Here is a 15593-nt window from a genome sequence, read left to right as displayed (position 1 = left end):
CTAGGCCGTTGTTACACCTTCATTATCTTCCATCTGCTCCTGATGTCCCAGGATGGACTGAGATGGCCTCAAGTTTTAGTGTACAATTCATGGGAAAAGAGTTAATGGATTACTTGGTCAATGTAATCCTGTGACTGCACAGCATAGCCCAGATCATCACCCTACCACCACCATGCTTGACAGCTGGTATGAAGGGTTTAGCTTGATAATCTGTGTTTGTTTCATTTTATTTCTCCAACACATTGTTGTGTTTTATAACAAATCATCTGTAATCTGGTCTGATCAAGCCAACAAGCATCTTTGTAGAACAGGGATTCCAAAATATTTCAGCCTGTGATGCTACAATGCAAAAACGCAACCAACTAGTGACCCCAAAGAGACATATAGTTATTTTACTTTGTTTATTTTTAAATAATACTTATTAAAATGAAAATGAATTATTTATTTAATAATTAAAAAAATGCTTTTTTATCATTTAACGGGAAATGTAATTATTTAGCTCAAATTTAGCTCCATATAATATTTAATACTGAATATTGTACTGGAAAAATATATAAATCTTGATGTTATTTATTTCTTGGGACATTCACATTTATGTTATTTGATACACATTTTGGCCCTCCATATTGTGAAAACATCTCAGGACCCCTGGGGGGGCCTGACCCCTACTTTGGAAACCCTGGCTCTAGAAGATGGTTCATTCAATCGCATCTTTGCTTACTGTTCTGTCATGAAGTTTGGAAGCTACCTGAGGCCTGTGGTGTCAGAGCGAGGCTCATGGATGAAAAACATTTCTTTGTAGAAATGATTTCATAGCTGTTCTAAACTCATTGGTAGCAACATTAATGTAAAAACCAAGTGCCCACTTCCAAATGTCATGTTTTTTAAAAGGTTATCATTTGCTTTAGTGAAGTTGTTAATCAGCAGCACAGAACTGCTTCTACTTTACGCATTTGGATGCTTTGTAGTTGCTGGGAGGATGTATTCATGTAGATTTAAGACTTTCTACAGACTGGTTGATAATCTTTTATTTATTTTTTATTTTCCTGAGCTTGCAAACCTTAGAATTATTACTCCATTTACTTTTTTTTTTTTTTACAATAAATATAAATGATATACTCAAAGTTCAGGGCTAAAAATCATTGAAAATTGAAAGAGGAAGGTTTCTGTAAAGGATCTCTGCTGCTGATGAAACTTCTCTCACAGAATGTATCTTACATTGAAAATAATCAAGAAGGTAAAATAAATTTCTAGAAAAATAGTTTGATTCGTGTGCTTTTGTTTCTCCTCTGAGTGAACAACTGTGGCAGTCTGTGCCACGAAGCAGCATCATTTGGTTCTCCGTGGGGGATTTTTGGAAAAGAAAAACAAAAAAAAAGCACAGAAGCAATTCTGTGTGTTAAGGCAGGAGGCTGATGGCAACAATCCTTTGTTGTGATGGGGAGGACGCTTTATAATCAACACTCACAGTGCATCAGGTTTGATTTGTTGTTTCTGGTTAAACTGGGAGAAGAACCGCGTTGAGGAAATGGCAGCTGGCCCTGAGGAGTAACCAAATGACTGGTTTCTTTTAGAAATCAGAGCTGCAGATTATGCAGGTTTGAGATCGTTTTCAGCAGTTGAGTCTCAATAAACGCTGATTTCAGTGCAACATACCACACTGCAGAGCAAGCAGCTAGCTAGCACGACGATAAAGCTACCCACATCTGAAAGAAAAACTACCATCAAGGTACTTTAGATTATACGAGAACACGAGAGATTACAATCCTACTTGGAAACTCAGCACTGCCAGGCGAGGTGTCTCTGAACACACACGGAAAAATCACCATAAAAAGCCAAACTGCAACCAGTAGCACACAGACACAAGTTGTGATGTACTGAGAAGATGACCTGCACAGATGTGCTTTACCCAATGTTCATCCCAAAGGCTGAAGGCTCTCCATGTGAGAGACGAGTTCAGCTTCCTCTTCTTCCTGGCTGAGAGGTTTTTACAATCCCAGTGGAGCAGACCTGGAACACCGAGCCACTTTTCAAAGACCTTCCTGAAACTAAAGGAGAAGGTCAAAGTACCAGAGTTCCCTGAGCGTCACCGTCTCTTAGTTAAACTCTGAGGCGAAGCTGCGCCTCGGCTCTCTTTACGTGCTGCGATAGGTCTTGATGATGTCTTTGATCTGTCTCCTGCAGATGGGACAGCAGGCATTGGACATCTTCTTCAGCTTGATGCCGCAGGCGTAGCACAGACACATATGTCCGCAGGTGTAGATGACCGAGTCCACCGCGTTCTCGTAGCAGATGGAGCACTCATCGGAACACGGCTCCCGGCCTGAAGGGAACGTGGGCGACTTGGGGAGGCTGACCGGCGAACTGGGGTTCGTTCCTGCAGTGTGAACAAAAAGGAAACGCTGACATCAGAGAGGATCTGAGGATGTCTCAGTTGAGGTCTCTGTCTGCAACATTTCAGATCTATAACATTTTAGAAATATTTTTTAAACATTTTAAAATTTTTATTATATTTGTGGGAGATTTTTGGTGAGGAAGACAGAAAAAAACCTTGTAGAGAAAGGAATCTGGTTTAAAAAATCTGAGGACAGAGTCCATCTCTAATCAGATCCCTTTTCTCGTCTCATCAAATAAAACTAAATTAATTTACAAGTTAGGTAAAAAAAATTAAAAAAATAACCCTACATAATGCAAACCACAATTTTAAGCTAAAAGGAAAATGAAAACATATTTAGACCAGCATGTTTAACCAGTTGTAAATGTTTAATAATTCATAGGCAAACTTCAGCCTGGGACAGCGATTCACCTTCCAGCTCTCATAAAGCCAAGACACAGGAATAATAGTTTTAGCCCATGAGGCAGACAAAGGGCTGGGTATCATTCAAAATTTTTTGATACCGATACCAATATCGATACCTTCATTTCGATACCTATTCCTGAACGATACTTTTTTCGATACCAGTTTTATAATATCAATTCGAAGAAAAAGAAAATTACACAACATAATAAAGTACAAATCTTGAGTTTTATCTTAACCCATTTAGGCCGGGAAAGCATTACCGCATTTCTACCATTCAAGCCGGGGGCGCTGTTGCGTAATTCTACCATTGACGCCGGGAGAGCATATAAGTCAAGCAAGAAGAAAANTTAAGCTCAGATCTTTACATTCAAAGTACTTCTCTTGTCTGCTGCAGACACTCTGTCTACTTTTAAGGGTAGGTTTAAAACTTTCCTTTTTCATAAAACTTAAAGTGGCTCCGGTTATCCTTAGCTATCTCTATAGTTATGCTTCTATAGTCTTAGATTGCTGGAAGACGTAGGCACCCTTTTTCATCATTCTGCTTCATTCTATCTCTATTCTCTAATTGTTAGTTTAATCTCTAATGTTATGCTCTCTCTGCTTTTTCTTATAGTACGGTAGTTTCGCCTCATCTGTTCCTGTTTGGTTGTTACACCCGCCTGGAGAGAAATATCAGCTGTGTTGCTGCCGTCAATATCTTTGTTTATAGATGTTGGAGTGTGATGGCTGCATGTGCAACCACACAAATGGTCTGGTAATTCTTTCATTAAATCTTCTATTTTACTTTACTGTATTTCTTGTTTTTCTACTTTGATTTAGCATTGGTTAACTATGTGGGTGCAGACATTTAGTTGACTCATTTAGTCATTTCTTGCTTGTTTGGTTTCTCTACATTTATATATTTTTCATTTGAGTTGCCAGTTCCTGGGAGGCTGTCATGAGTGAAGCCAGTAAGAGAAAGGAGGCCCCAGCTGCAAAGTATCTCCTCATTGACATGGAGGCCTAGTTGGACTCTTCCACTTACTTTTAGAAGGGGTGTAGAAAGGGTTTAAGTTTCTGTATTTGGTTTTGTTTTCTATAATATTTGGAAAGTTTAATATTTAAGCCCTCTTCCTCATAGGTTGCTGATTTAGTATGATGCTGATTAGTTTGGTTTTTTTGTTGTAGTTTTGTTTAGGAAAATGTATTTTTAGTTTCCCTCATGTTTCAAAATGGTCTGATCAACCAGTATGTATATGTTTCCCTTGTGTGTCAGTTAGGTAGGTCTTTTCCTGTGTCAGGTTTGGATTATGCTGATTTTTGTCATTTGGTTTCCTTGATGGGCCCAGTCTTGTTTGAACTTTATTTTTGCAAAATAAATTTGTTACCATTTTTTCATCAAGACTTCCCTGTGCTTCTCTGTTTTTTTGACTCGGTCCCTCACATGGAGATCGGCCTGTTTTTCAGTGTAGTCCTGTTTCTGTGATTGTGACCAACTGGATGTGCTCTCTTCACCCTCTGACATGTGAGCTGGTTTGGAACTGGTCTGCCTGGCTGCTATGATCTGGTTGAATTGTCTCCATAAAGTGCCTTTAGATTACATGTTGTCAATTTATGTGCTACATAAATAAAGTGAATTGAATATTAGATGAATATGCCCCAGTCAAAGCCCACACCCACCTTTTAATAACTTACAGACTAAGTCCATTCAGTCCGTACCATCTTGATAAAAAGATGCTGATAGAGATACAGACCCAGCAGCTGTAACTGAAGCTGCTTCTGAAAGGTACTGAATCAGGAGGGGTTTATATAAATGTACTGTATGCTGCCAAGTGCTTTATAAACCAAGTTCAGTTGTCATGAACATTATCAAGTGTTTCATGTTGGTCTGTCTGTCAAACAAAGTATTTGTATAAAATATTGATGTTTGTGGCATTAATGGGTTATAATGTGCTAAGGTTTAACCTGTGTGTAAACTTCTAAAAACTATGACGTTGTTCTGGTCTCCAAGTAAATTTTTTCTTTAGCTTTGGTTCTGTGGCTCTGTTGTAACTTCCAGTGTTTACCAGAAAGCCTGAGTGAAAAGCAAGAGGACTGGATGAGATAAAAACTGAACGGAATGCACTGTGACTCTGCCTCTCTATTTGTTCCTTTAAATTGTTATTTCTGACAAACATGTTCCTGCAACTGTGAAACTCTGGCTGTTCTTTCCAAACCGCAGCAGGATGAAATCTGCTCACCATCCCATAAAAACGTTTGTTTCAACCTCATGAGGGGTGATTGATTTCAAGAAGAAAAGTGATGTAAGAGCCCGTCAGGGCGGACCTACCACCCGCTGAGCCGCAGTAGGCAGCAGAACACAGGCCTCCGTTCAGGACCGGATCGGAGATGCCGCTTCCCAGGGCGTTGGGGGTGTGTGGAGAGGAGGAGGGCGAGCTGGGGTTGGATGTGATCCGTGGATCCCCAGCATGTGTGGAGCCTAGGCAAGGAGACAGAGCAGATACATCTCTTTACTTGGCTGTTAGATGGCAGCTTTACCAGCACAGAAACGAGCAGAGGAGAAGAGGGCAGCAGGCCGCATTTAAAATATGACAGAGAAAATATAAAAGTGTACTGTGGTATAAAAATGTCCGCTCTAAAGGGCTAAATACTAATAATAGAGAAACAGAAACAGTAAAATCAGTGGATGTAAAAAGCTGACCATCATTGGGAGCAATAATTTTGATTTCATAACGTGTTCATGGCCAACGCCACAGTATTTAGGAAAGGTATCTGTAAAACATGTCTGCCACCACCGTGTTTGACACTTGTATTACCTCTGTTTTATTTTGTGTACGTCCAATCGGAGCCTTTGGTTATCAGCCTGAACGAGCAGAGACCGAAGCACAGCTTTAAATCTCACAGCTGCTCACTCAAACTTCACCTACAGAGCTCCAGTCTGTCAAACCCTGCCCCGCCGGCTATGCTCGTTTTCTGCCTATGCTCGACTAACTTAAAGTGTGTGCCTCATGTTTACGACTTGATTGCACTGTATGTAAGTGAACATCGCCAAAACATTTATTTCTTTTTTATCAAATAAAGCATTCCTTGCAAGTACTACGTTTGGAAAGAATACATGGTATAGAATACAGTCTTATACAGCACAAAACCAACAAAAACATCAGACAGTAATAAAATACACTCCTTAATGTTCTATATTAATCTACATATTTATTAGTACTAACTAAAACTGTGCTTTTTAAGGAAAATTCCAACTTTTCTTCAGCGTCTGATGTGATGTGTAAAAAAGTTTTGGTCTCATTTTCAGGATTTTATTATTGCCTTTGTCTTGGTAAGAGCTATAAAAACTTCAGATAAAGAATGACTGCTTTCTGATGAGGGTTATATCAACAGTTTTATATTAGCATATGAACATCAGCAGTAAAATAATAAAAAATGTTTATTCTGGATACAATAAAGGGCATTTCTTTGGTAGAAAAGAAAGAATGTGTAGCAACTCTCAGAGCTACAAGGAAAACAATCCTCCAAATTAGGTGAAACATTTTTTTACATAATTTTGTAGCTCAAGAAAAGTAAAAAAAAAAAAAAATACAGATAAAAATGTTGTTTTAGTAAGTTTATTAGTATATTAATTCAAGTGTTTATTTTATTAAAGTCAGATGGTAATTTTTTAAATCTCAATAAAAAAAACATGTTTTTTTATCTCTGCCACTTTAGGTGCAGTATTTTAAGACATAAATGTATTCACAAAGAGTATGATTGGATGAAAAATACTTGTTTTCGACTTTCTGGCGGTGTGGTTTATCGACATACAGCCGATCAATTTGTAAGCGCAGAGATGGAGCTGTGCGCATGGCTGAAGTTAAGCGAGCAGGAATATGACTGAACGCTGGAGTGGGAGTGCCGCCAGTGAAGCACAGTTTGTCTCAGTTCAGCAAACAGCTGACACATTTTGGGAGACTGAGTCAAAGATTTAAACATTGCACATCATCTCTCACTGCTCACTTAAAGTAGTAAGTTTGTAAAAAAAAAAGAACACTATAATTAACCTTCCCAGTAATTGCTGGTAATGTGCCACCTTAGCGTTATGAGACATGAATTCTGTAGAAAAACTTTTTAGCATTAATAAAAATTTGGAAGGAAATCAGTTGGATAAAATTTTTCAACTAGTTTCTGTATTTTAGCAAAGTTTTTGTAACTGAATAATTTTTAGAAGAAAGTTGCCGGTTGAAGTCCCAACCAACGTTTTTTCTGAAAGGAGTGCAGGGAGAGAAGTATGAGCAATTCGTACAGCAGTATGGCCCCAAACAAAAGCACTATTTACATTTCCTCAGCAGTCGAAGTTTTACAACCATGAAAACAGAAATTCCAACACAATCATCACCATACAGAGGAGTGGCCTCAGTCTGGTGTCGCCCAGTCTGTGCTCTGATTTTGTTTTACACAGAAAAGACAAATGGGAATTCTGAGTACAAGCTTAGGGAACACATGTTGGAATGCCAGAGATGTTTGCAAAGCCTGGAGGCGGCTGAAGGGCCCGGCATGACAAACAGGATGTACAATGCAAAACATTATGGACACGTGTCTCCTCTAAAATAACCTGTTAATGCTGTAGGGGTTGTGTCGCCACCACACAGTGTTTGCAATCTGATCCCTAAAGGAATTCTTTACATCTTTGTGTTGTTCGTCTGCAACATAAAATGCAATAAACAGTATTTAGACCAAACTTAAAATACATAACTTACTTATTTGAAACTTTTGAAGCATAAATTTATAAAATCTTTAAGCTCTTTTCTCTACTCTCATCCGCAGAGATCTGCAAAACAAGTAAGCTCACTGGGGATGCAGGGACATCTCCATGCGAACTCTCTGTTTGGCTGGTTAAGATCCAGAATTGTTCATCTTTTTTGGTATATTTAAAGCAGGTGAACTCAGGACCCACTGACCTGTATGTCTCAGGTTTTTTTCTGCCACCACACTATACAAATAAATGGGTGATTAAGAGACCTCTGTAGCCAGAAGGCAGTAATGTGATTAAGATGTGCTTGAGCAGAGAAGAATACAATTAATTAAAATCGGCTTCATCAGGACGTAAAAAGAAAAAAACAAACATTTTGATAAAAAAAAATAAATCTAAGAGAGCAGCAGAGTTACTCTCAAAATCTTTCTGAATAAAATGTTTTAAAGACGTTCATTTCTATATTTCTTTTTTTAACATTACAGAATGTGGATCAGATCCTTCCCTTTGAAGAAAAGATAAGGCTCAAACTGAGCTTAATGTTTTTTTGTCTAATTATAACAATGATAAAATTAGCACAACGAGGTAGGTTTCTGCTTGGATAAAAACGCCCTAAAAAGTTAAACCGTTCCTTTATTTTTTACTTTCAGATTCTATATTTATTTAATTTTTTTATTTTTTTTATTTGTAATTTGTCACCAATTCTGTTCATCATTTTTTCCACAGAATCTCTGGGCTCAGCCAAGGTGTTGAGGGGATCCATTTTACTGGCCTTAGGATCGCGTCTTTATTATTCGCAGATGATGTGGTTTTATTGGCTTCATCAGCGAGTGATCTACGGCTCTCACTGGAGAGGTTCGCAGGTCTTGAGCCAAAAAAAGTTGGAACGCCTTCTCAAGGTTTGGGAGGATATACTGCCCCTAGTGGAGGAGTTTATGTATGTTGGGGTCTTGTTCACAAATGAGTCGAATATGGAGCGGGAGATCGACATGTGGATTGATGCTAACTGGTCTGTTGTGGTGAAGAGAGAGCTCAGCCAAAAGGCAAATCTCTTGATTTACAGGTTGAGCTATGTTCCTACTCTGATCTATGGCCCATTTTATGAGCTGACTTTATTGATCTCAGAGTGGAGACGATGCCAAAGGAAGAAAAGGTGCATATGGGTATTTATATAGATGGGTATTTATCTATATGCTATTGCATTGGGTATCAAATATAAAGGAACAGGTTACGGCACAAGGTTTTAAATAGTATTTGCACATTATACATTGCACAAGTTATTGCCGTTGTAATGTTGCATTGTAGAGTCTGGTGGCAGCAGGGATGAATGACCTGCAGAAGATCCCAGATACAACAAATTAGTTTTCTCTGTATTGTGACTGGGCTTTCCCTCAGAGATAGGGTGAGGAGCTCAGTCATCCGGGAAGGACTCAGAGTAGAGCCACTACTTCACCATGTCGAGTGGAGCCAGTTGAGGTGGGTCAGGCAATCTGGTTAGGATGCCTCCTGGATGTCTCCCTGGTGAGGTGTTCCAGGCATGTCCCACTGGGAGGAGGCCCAGGGGGAGACCGTGGACAGGGAGGGACTATGTTTCTTGGCAGGCCTGGGAGCGCCTTGGGATTCCCCCAGAGGAGCTGGCCCGAGTGGCTGGGTAGAGCGACATCTGGTCCTCCCTACTGAAACTGCTACACCTGCAACCTGACCTCGGATAAGAGGAAGAAGATGGATGGATTCTTATAAGTTTTTATTGTTCATTTACCAAAATCATTTTTTCTTCACATTTTATCTATAGAATTATTTTTATTTATCATCATACGTTTTTTACATTCATTGCCCGCCTTGTTTTTGTCAGTAATTATCCAAACCTACGGTGACCAGACGTCCTCTTTTTGGACATGTTCTTCTTTTCATACCTAAAAAAATGTTCAGGTGGAATTGCTAAATCTTCCGGGATTTTGGTCGACTACAGTGCAGCAGAACCGAGGTGTAAGCCTTCACCGGGTTGGGTTTGGTTGCTGCGTTTCCGGCTGGCTCGCTGCTCCCCTCCGCTGATGGCTCGGTTCGGATGCCCGGTCCGATCCAGTCAGCGACCCAGCAGACCACCCCCCTCCCAAAAAAATTAAAAAAAGTTTCCTTCTTTTCAGTAACCCAAATCTGGTCCCCATTTCTGAACCAAACACAAAGAAAACACTTTTTAATTTTTTCAAGTAATTTTTACCTTTAATTNGTAGGTTTCTGCTTGGATAAAAACGCCCTAAAAAGTTAAACCGTTCCTTTATTTTTTACTTTCAGATTCTATATTTATTTAATTTTTTTATTTTTGATTTGTCCTTTGTCACCAATTCTATTCATATTTTTTTCCACAGAATCTCTGGGCTCAGCCAAGGTGTTGAGGGGATCCATTTTACTGGCCTTAGGATCGCGTCTTTATTATTCGCAGATGATGTGGTTTTATTGGCTTCATCAGCGAGTGATCTACGGCTCTCACTGGAGAGGTTCGCAGGTCTTGAGCCAAAAAAAGTTGGAACGCCTTCTCAAGGTTTGGGAGGATATACTGCCCCTAGTGGAGGAGTTTATGTATGTTGGGGTCTTGTTCACAAATGAGTCGAATATGGAGCGGGAGATCGACATGTGGATTGATGCTAACTGGTCTGTTGTGGTGAAGAGAGAGCTCAGCCAAAAGGCAAATCTCTTGATTTACAGGTTGAGCTATGTTCCTACTCTGATCTATGGCCCATTTTATGAGCTGACTTTATTGATCTCAGAGTGGAGACGGTGCCAAAGGAAGAAAAGGTGCATATGGGTATTTATATAGATGGGTATTTATCTATATGCTATTGCATTGGGTATCAAATATAAAGGAACAGGTTACGGCACAAGGTTTTAAATAGTATTTCAACATTATACATTGCACAAGTTATTGCCGTTGTAATGTTGCATTGTAGAGTCTGGTGGCAGCAGGGATGAATGACCTGCAGAAGATCCCAGATACAACAAATTAGTTTTCTCTGTATTGTGACTGGGCTTTCCCTCAGAGATAGGGTGAGGAGCTCAGTCATCCGGGAAGGACTCAGAGTAGAGCCACTACTTCACCATGTCGAGTGGAGCCAGTTGAGGTGGGTCAGGCAATCTGGTTAGGATGCCTCCTGGATGTCTCCCTGGTGAGGTGTTCCAGGCATGTCCCACTGGGAGGAGGCCCAGGGGGAGACCGTGGACAGGGAGGGACTATGTTTCTTGGCAGGCCTGGGAGCGCCTTGGGATTCCCCCAGAGGAGCTGGCCCGAGTGGCTGGGTAGAGCGACATCTGGTCCTCCCTACTGAAACTGCTACCCCTGCAACCCGACCCCGGATAAGAGGAAGAAGATGGATGGATTCTTATAAGTTTTTATTGTTCATTTACCAAAATCATTTTTTCTTCACATTTTATCTATAGAATTATTTTTATTTATCATCATACGTTTTTTACATTCATTGCCCGCCTTGTTTTTGTCAGTAACTATCCAAACCTACGGTGACCAGACGTCCTCTTTTTGGACATGTTCTTCTTTTCATACCTAAAAAAATGTCCAGGTGGAATTTCTAAATCTTCCGGGATTTTGGTCGACTACAGTGCAGCAGAACCGAGCCGTTAGCCTTCACCGGGTTGGGTTTGGTTGCTGCGTTTCCGGCTGGCTCGCTGCTCCCCTCCGCTGAGGTTCCTTGACCAGCCCCTCTGCTGTTGGCTCGGTTCAGATGCACGGTCCGATCCAGTCAGCGACCCAGCAGACCACCCCCCTCCCAAAAAAAAAAAAAAAGTGTCCTTCTTTTCAGTAACCCAAATCTGGTCCCCATATCCAAACCAAACACAAAGAAAACACTTTTTAATTTTTTCAAGTAATTTTTACCTTTAATTTAATGTTTTTTATTTAAATAAATTTTCCCTGATGTGATTGACTGACACAAAACTAATTTTAAATCATACTACTAGACAGGACAGATGATGCAGACTTATTTTAATCAATCTTTTGTGCATTCACTATTTTCATTAATGTTTAAGATGGAGAAAAGCCTTGATTTTATTATCAGTCCCTAAGTGAAGCTGCTAACTTCCCAGGTTGGAGCTGCTAACATCAGTTCATCCTTGGTAAGGTTTCATCCTTTGATAAGCCAAAATGAAAAATAGGATGCAGTAATCCATTTTAAACCTGAAGATGGTGCCAAACAGACAGTTTTAGATGCAATTCCAGGACTTTGAAAAATGTGCAGTAAATTGTCAAAACAATGTCTGGAAAATCTAGATGGTATAAGACATCTATTTCTACAGTTTATCCTAAAAAAAAACATTAGTTTAGGGGTAAATCGTCCTTTAAATTTAAACATCAAACAAACAAAGCACATTTGATTACAGCAGGTTGATTACTGGTCTTAATACCATGATGTCATTTAAATGTAGTAATATAACTTTTTCACGGCATATCTACAATATCGTAATTAAAAATTTGCTGTTTCATAAGATCGACTCTATATAACTTAAGGAAACGGGTCAAAGTACTTTCTAATAAATCTTGAGCTTAAGCTTACCTCTCAGTTCTTAAAATTCCCTGAGGAGCTTTAAACATCTGGTAATATTGCTCTGTGTTCACCAGATGATTTAAAAAACACATCAGCCGGGGTAGGGGTTATTTAATAAACAGGCTTTGGACTTTTCTTCCTCTCACAACCATCATATAAACAAGCAAAGGATTGAATTTAAACAATAAACTTCTCCAGATTGCATCACAAATCACTCTTATATTCATACCATTTGACTATGATAATACAGCTAGAAAAAAAAATGCTGCATGCATTTAAATGCAAATAAGATGTTGCACAGAGCGAGGATCTAATCATCCACAAAGCATTCCCATCAAACGCTTTGCTGCTTCACCACATAAGTGCAGATTACTTTAATTACCTTCCCTCGAGCTCCTTGTCAAAAACTAAAATTAACATTGGAAATCAGTTGTGTGCACATAGATAATTAACCAGTGAGTACCGCTTTGTTTTCTTTGAACATGCTACTAATGCATATTTAAAGGTGTGTTGATTTTTCAGAACAGGTAAAGATGAAAATATCAGGATGACAGCTAAGAACTAACAGCTCATCCAGAAATACAGTTGGACCAATAAAAAAGAGAGCTGTCAGATGCACACAGATACATCCATTGAATGGATTTAATGTCCAGAGGTGTCAAGTAACAAAGTACAAATACTTAAGTACTTAAGTACACTTTTTAGGTATCTATACTTTACTCCATTACTTATTTCCCTTCCTTCTTCTGACCTCTACTCATTACATTTTCACACAAGTATCTGTATTTTCTATTCCTTAAATTTTTAAAACAAACGTTACTCGTTACTCTTGGCTTCGGTTTAATGCAGAGGTCACGGATTAGCGGACCGCAATCCGGATCCAGACCCAACCTGATTTAAAACATTTAAAAATGACCGCATGTTGTCTGATGACAGTGTCTAAACGCTACTTGCGCATCTTCTCCTGTTACCCCGAAATCCCACATCCTCCGTCTCCGCTGCGCAGCACTACAGACCTCCTGCGCAAAGCAAAGCCTCCAGTATTGCTGCGTTCTGACTTATTCCCGGAGCTCGAGGAGAGCATGCGCGATATTAACATTAAATTCATAGGAGCAAAACCTGGAGAAATGAACACTTAATTTAATATGACAGATACAAAAATCCCCATCAGCATCCAGCAGATGTGTGGTTTCTGATGGAGATGAGAAATCTGCTTCCTGGTCTGTTGAGGTACCAATAGTTTGCATCGATCTTTTAAATAAATAAAGTTTTTCTGAAATTTATAAGAATTATGCTCTGCTACTATATTTTAATTCGACAAACCAGATCTTCTCTCCATTCTTTTTTTAAGTATAAAATCCCAAAACCTGAGATGAGCGGAGTGTTGTATGTAGTTCAGTGCAGTGAGGAATGCTCTGATCTTTATATTGGAGAAACCAAAAAACCCTCTGCTGCCTTAAGGACATAAGACAACTTTTGAGGACCAAAATGTTCACATCTTGGACAAAGAAGACAGGTGATTTGAAAGGGGTGTAAAGAATGCCATTTATATTAAGAGAGAAAAACTAACATTAAACAGAGGAGGACTCAGGTTTCATCTCTCCACTCCTGTAAAACAGCTTAAGAATTGATTCCTTCCCACTATCACATCAATCTGCATTGCCATGCAGGAGGTCAAAACATTGGGCCTGTAAGCCAGGGCAATAACGACCATTAGAGAGGCATGGGCCGGTTTCAGTTTAACCTGCAGGCCAACAACAACTTCAACGACTCACCATTACAAAGGGTGGACCTGTTTTGGTTCAATGCTTTCTAAGCCATAAAAAGGCTTTTTCGTTGGGCTATTCTATAAAGCCTGGAGATCCACACTACTCCAGATATTTTCTATTGAGAAAGATTTTCTGTGTGGGAAGTAAAACGTCTTTAGAAAAGGAAAAAAGTAACTTTCTTTGGAAAGTTTTGTTAGGAGATGTATCTTCCCCAAACTCTTCACACCAAAACAGCATCTTAATGCAATGATTAATGGTGGAAAAATACATTTAAGCCATTATAAAACTTATTTTCACACCAAGGTTTTGTAAGTCTTCACAGAGGAAGACATAATAGAAAGAAAATAAAAGATAAAACATAACAAGCTTTAATTCTTATGTTGTTGCTCATTGGCATACATCAGCTCTACATCCAGAGGAGGGTGCTATTCTTCAGTTACTACCCAGCAATTATCAAAGATAAAGAGATGATGGAAACTGTCCATAATAAATTGGAAGTAAAAAAACAAAAACAAAAACTACAACCTCCAGAAAAATACGTGGCAGTAATATAAACTAAAGACATCAAAAGCCCTCCTGCCCAACCTACCCAACAGTCGCAGCAGCGTAATGCATAGAGCTGGGAAAATGTCTAACCTGTGTGCTGCAGTTCTCAATCTTCATCACCTGTCTGCTCCCTCACCAGCAGAACTCTTCAAGTACCAACGTTTTGAGATCTCACTGAAATTCTCCTGGACCTTTGGGGTTCAGTTGGCAAAGCCCGCTGAATCGAACCCCTACAGATCTATGCAACCTCTCCTTTCTCCCTCAAGTAAGCAAATTGATCAGTCATCACTTGTCATCAACCATCTCCTTCCTACTTTTATCCCCTCAGATCAACCAGAAAGTATCACTGGCCTCCTGTGGTTCTCTGCTTCCAGATTCTTTTGTTTTTTTGTAATTAAAACATTACAATTCACTGGTTCTCCATGTGATTCTGCATGTGGGTCAATAAACCACAAACCAACAGGACACTACTTGATGTAAGTCAGTCTGGTCACTCCATTTTTAGCACTTTTGTGATGTAAAATCCTAGGACTAATCCCCAGCCTAGGGGCTTTAGGGTCTTTGCGTTTGCATGTCCTCCACATGCATTCATAGGCTCTCTCCAGGTAGTCTGCCTTTTCTACACAGGAACTCTGTACTGTACTTATGTTTCCACAGCTGTGTATGCATGGTTGTGACTATGACTGTACCCTTCCTTTTCCCATTGACTGCTAGAGATAGGCACCGACCCCCCCATGACAATGACAGATAAAGTGGTAGAAGATGGATGTATATCAGACTCCTTTGCAATGGCTTAACGTTCCTGCAATTGAAAGGAGATAATATGAACACATTCTATCAACTGTCCAGCCTTTTTCACAGAGAGTGTTAACTGTGACCAAAAGGTCAGGAATCTCCCAACAAGTTGTAACCGTGTCACCTTACATGTGATTATCGACGCTCGGTCAGCATGCGGGCATGTCAGCAGGAGTGGTTTTCTCTGTGTTTGTACATTGCTATTAATCCCAACCAGGCAGTCACACAATTCCTCTGAAGGGCAACTGAGGCAGGATCGGCCCTGATCCTGCATGGATTAAACCAATGGATATGAACAGCTGTGAAAGGCAGGGCCTGATCACATCCCTGCTGCTGCTTCAGCCATCAACCCAACAGTCAATCCGAACACGGATGAGAGGAATTGCTCTGTTCGGAAATGTAAAAAAAAAAAAAAA

At 39.7% G+C, this 15593-nt stretch overlaps 1 protein-coding gene across 2 annotated transcripts in view; it reads right to left on the bottom strand.

Annotated features, from left to right (window-relative positions):
- Positions 1–1083: 1083 nt before the first annotated feature.
- Positions 1084–15593, bottom strand: part of neurl1 (neuralized E3 ubiquitin protein ligase 1) — a 113598-nt gene continuing 99088 nt past the window's right edge. For both annotated transcript variants that reach the window (XM_015401211.1, XM_015401213.1), the window contains exons 5-6: positions 5109–5258; positions 1084–2377 (exon numbers count right to left, since the gene is read on the bottom strand). In XM_015401211.1, coding sequence (XP_015256697.1) covers positions 2136–2377; positions 5109–5258 — 392 coding nt within the window. In that variant the 3' untranslated portion in view covers positions 1084–2135. The remainder of the gene's footprint in view (positions 2378–5108; positions 5259–15593) is intronic.

Source organism: Cyprinodon variegatus, unplaced genomic scaffold (assembly GCF_000732505.1).
Source record: "Cyprinodon variegatus isolate N-32 unplaced genomic scaffold, C_variegatus-1.0 Scaffold1193, whole genome shotgun sequence".
In the NCBI taxonomy this organism is placed as follows: Eukaryota; Metazoa; Chordata; class Actinopteri; order Cyprinodontiformes; family Cyprinodontidae; genus Cyprinodon; species Cyprinodon variegatus.
Note: the sequence above shows the minus strand (reverse complement) of the source record. Positions and strands in the feature narration are given on the sequence as shown.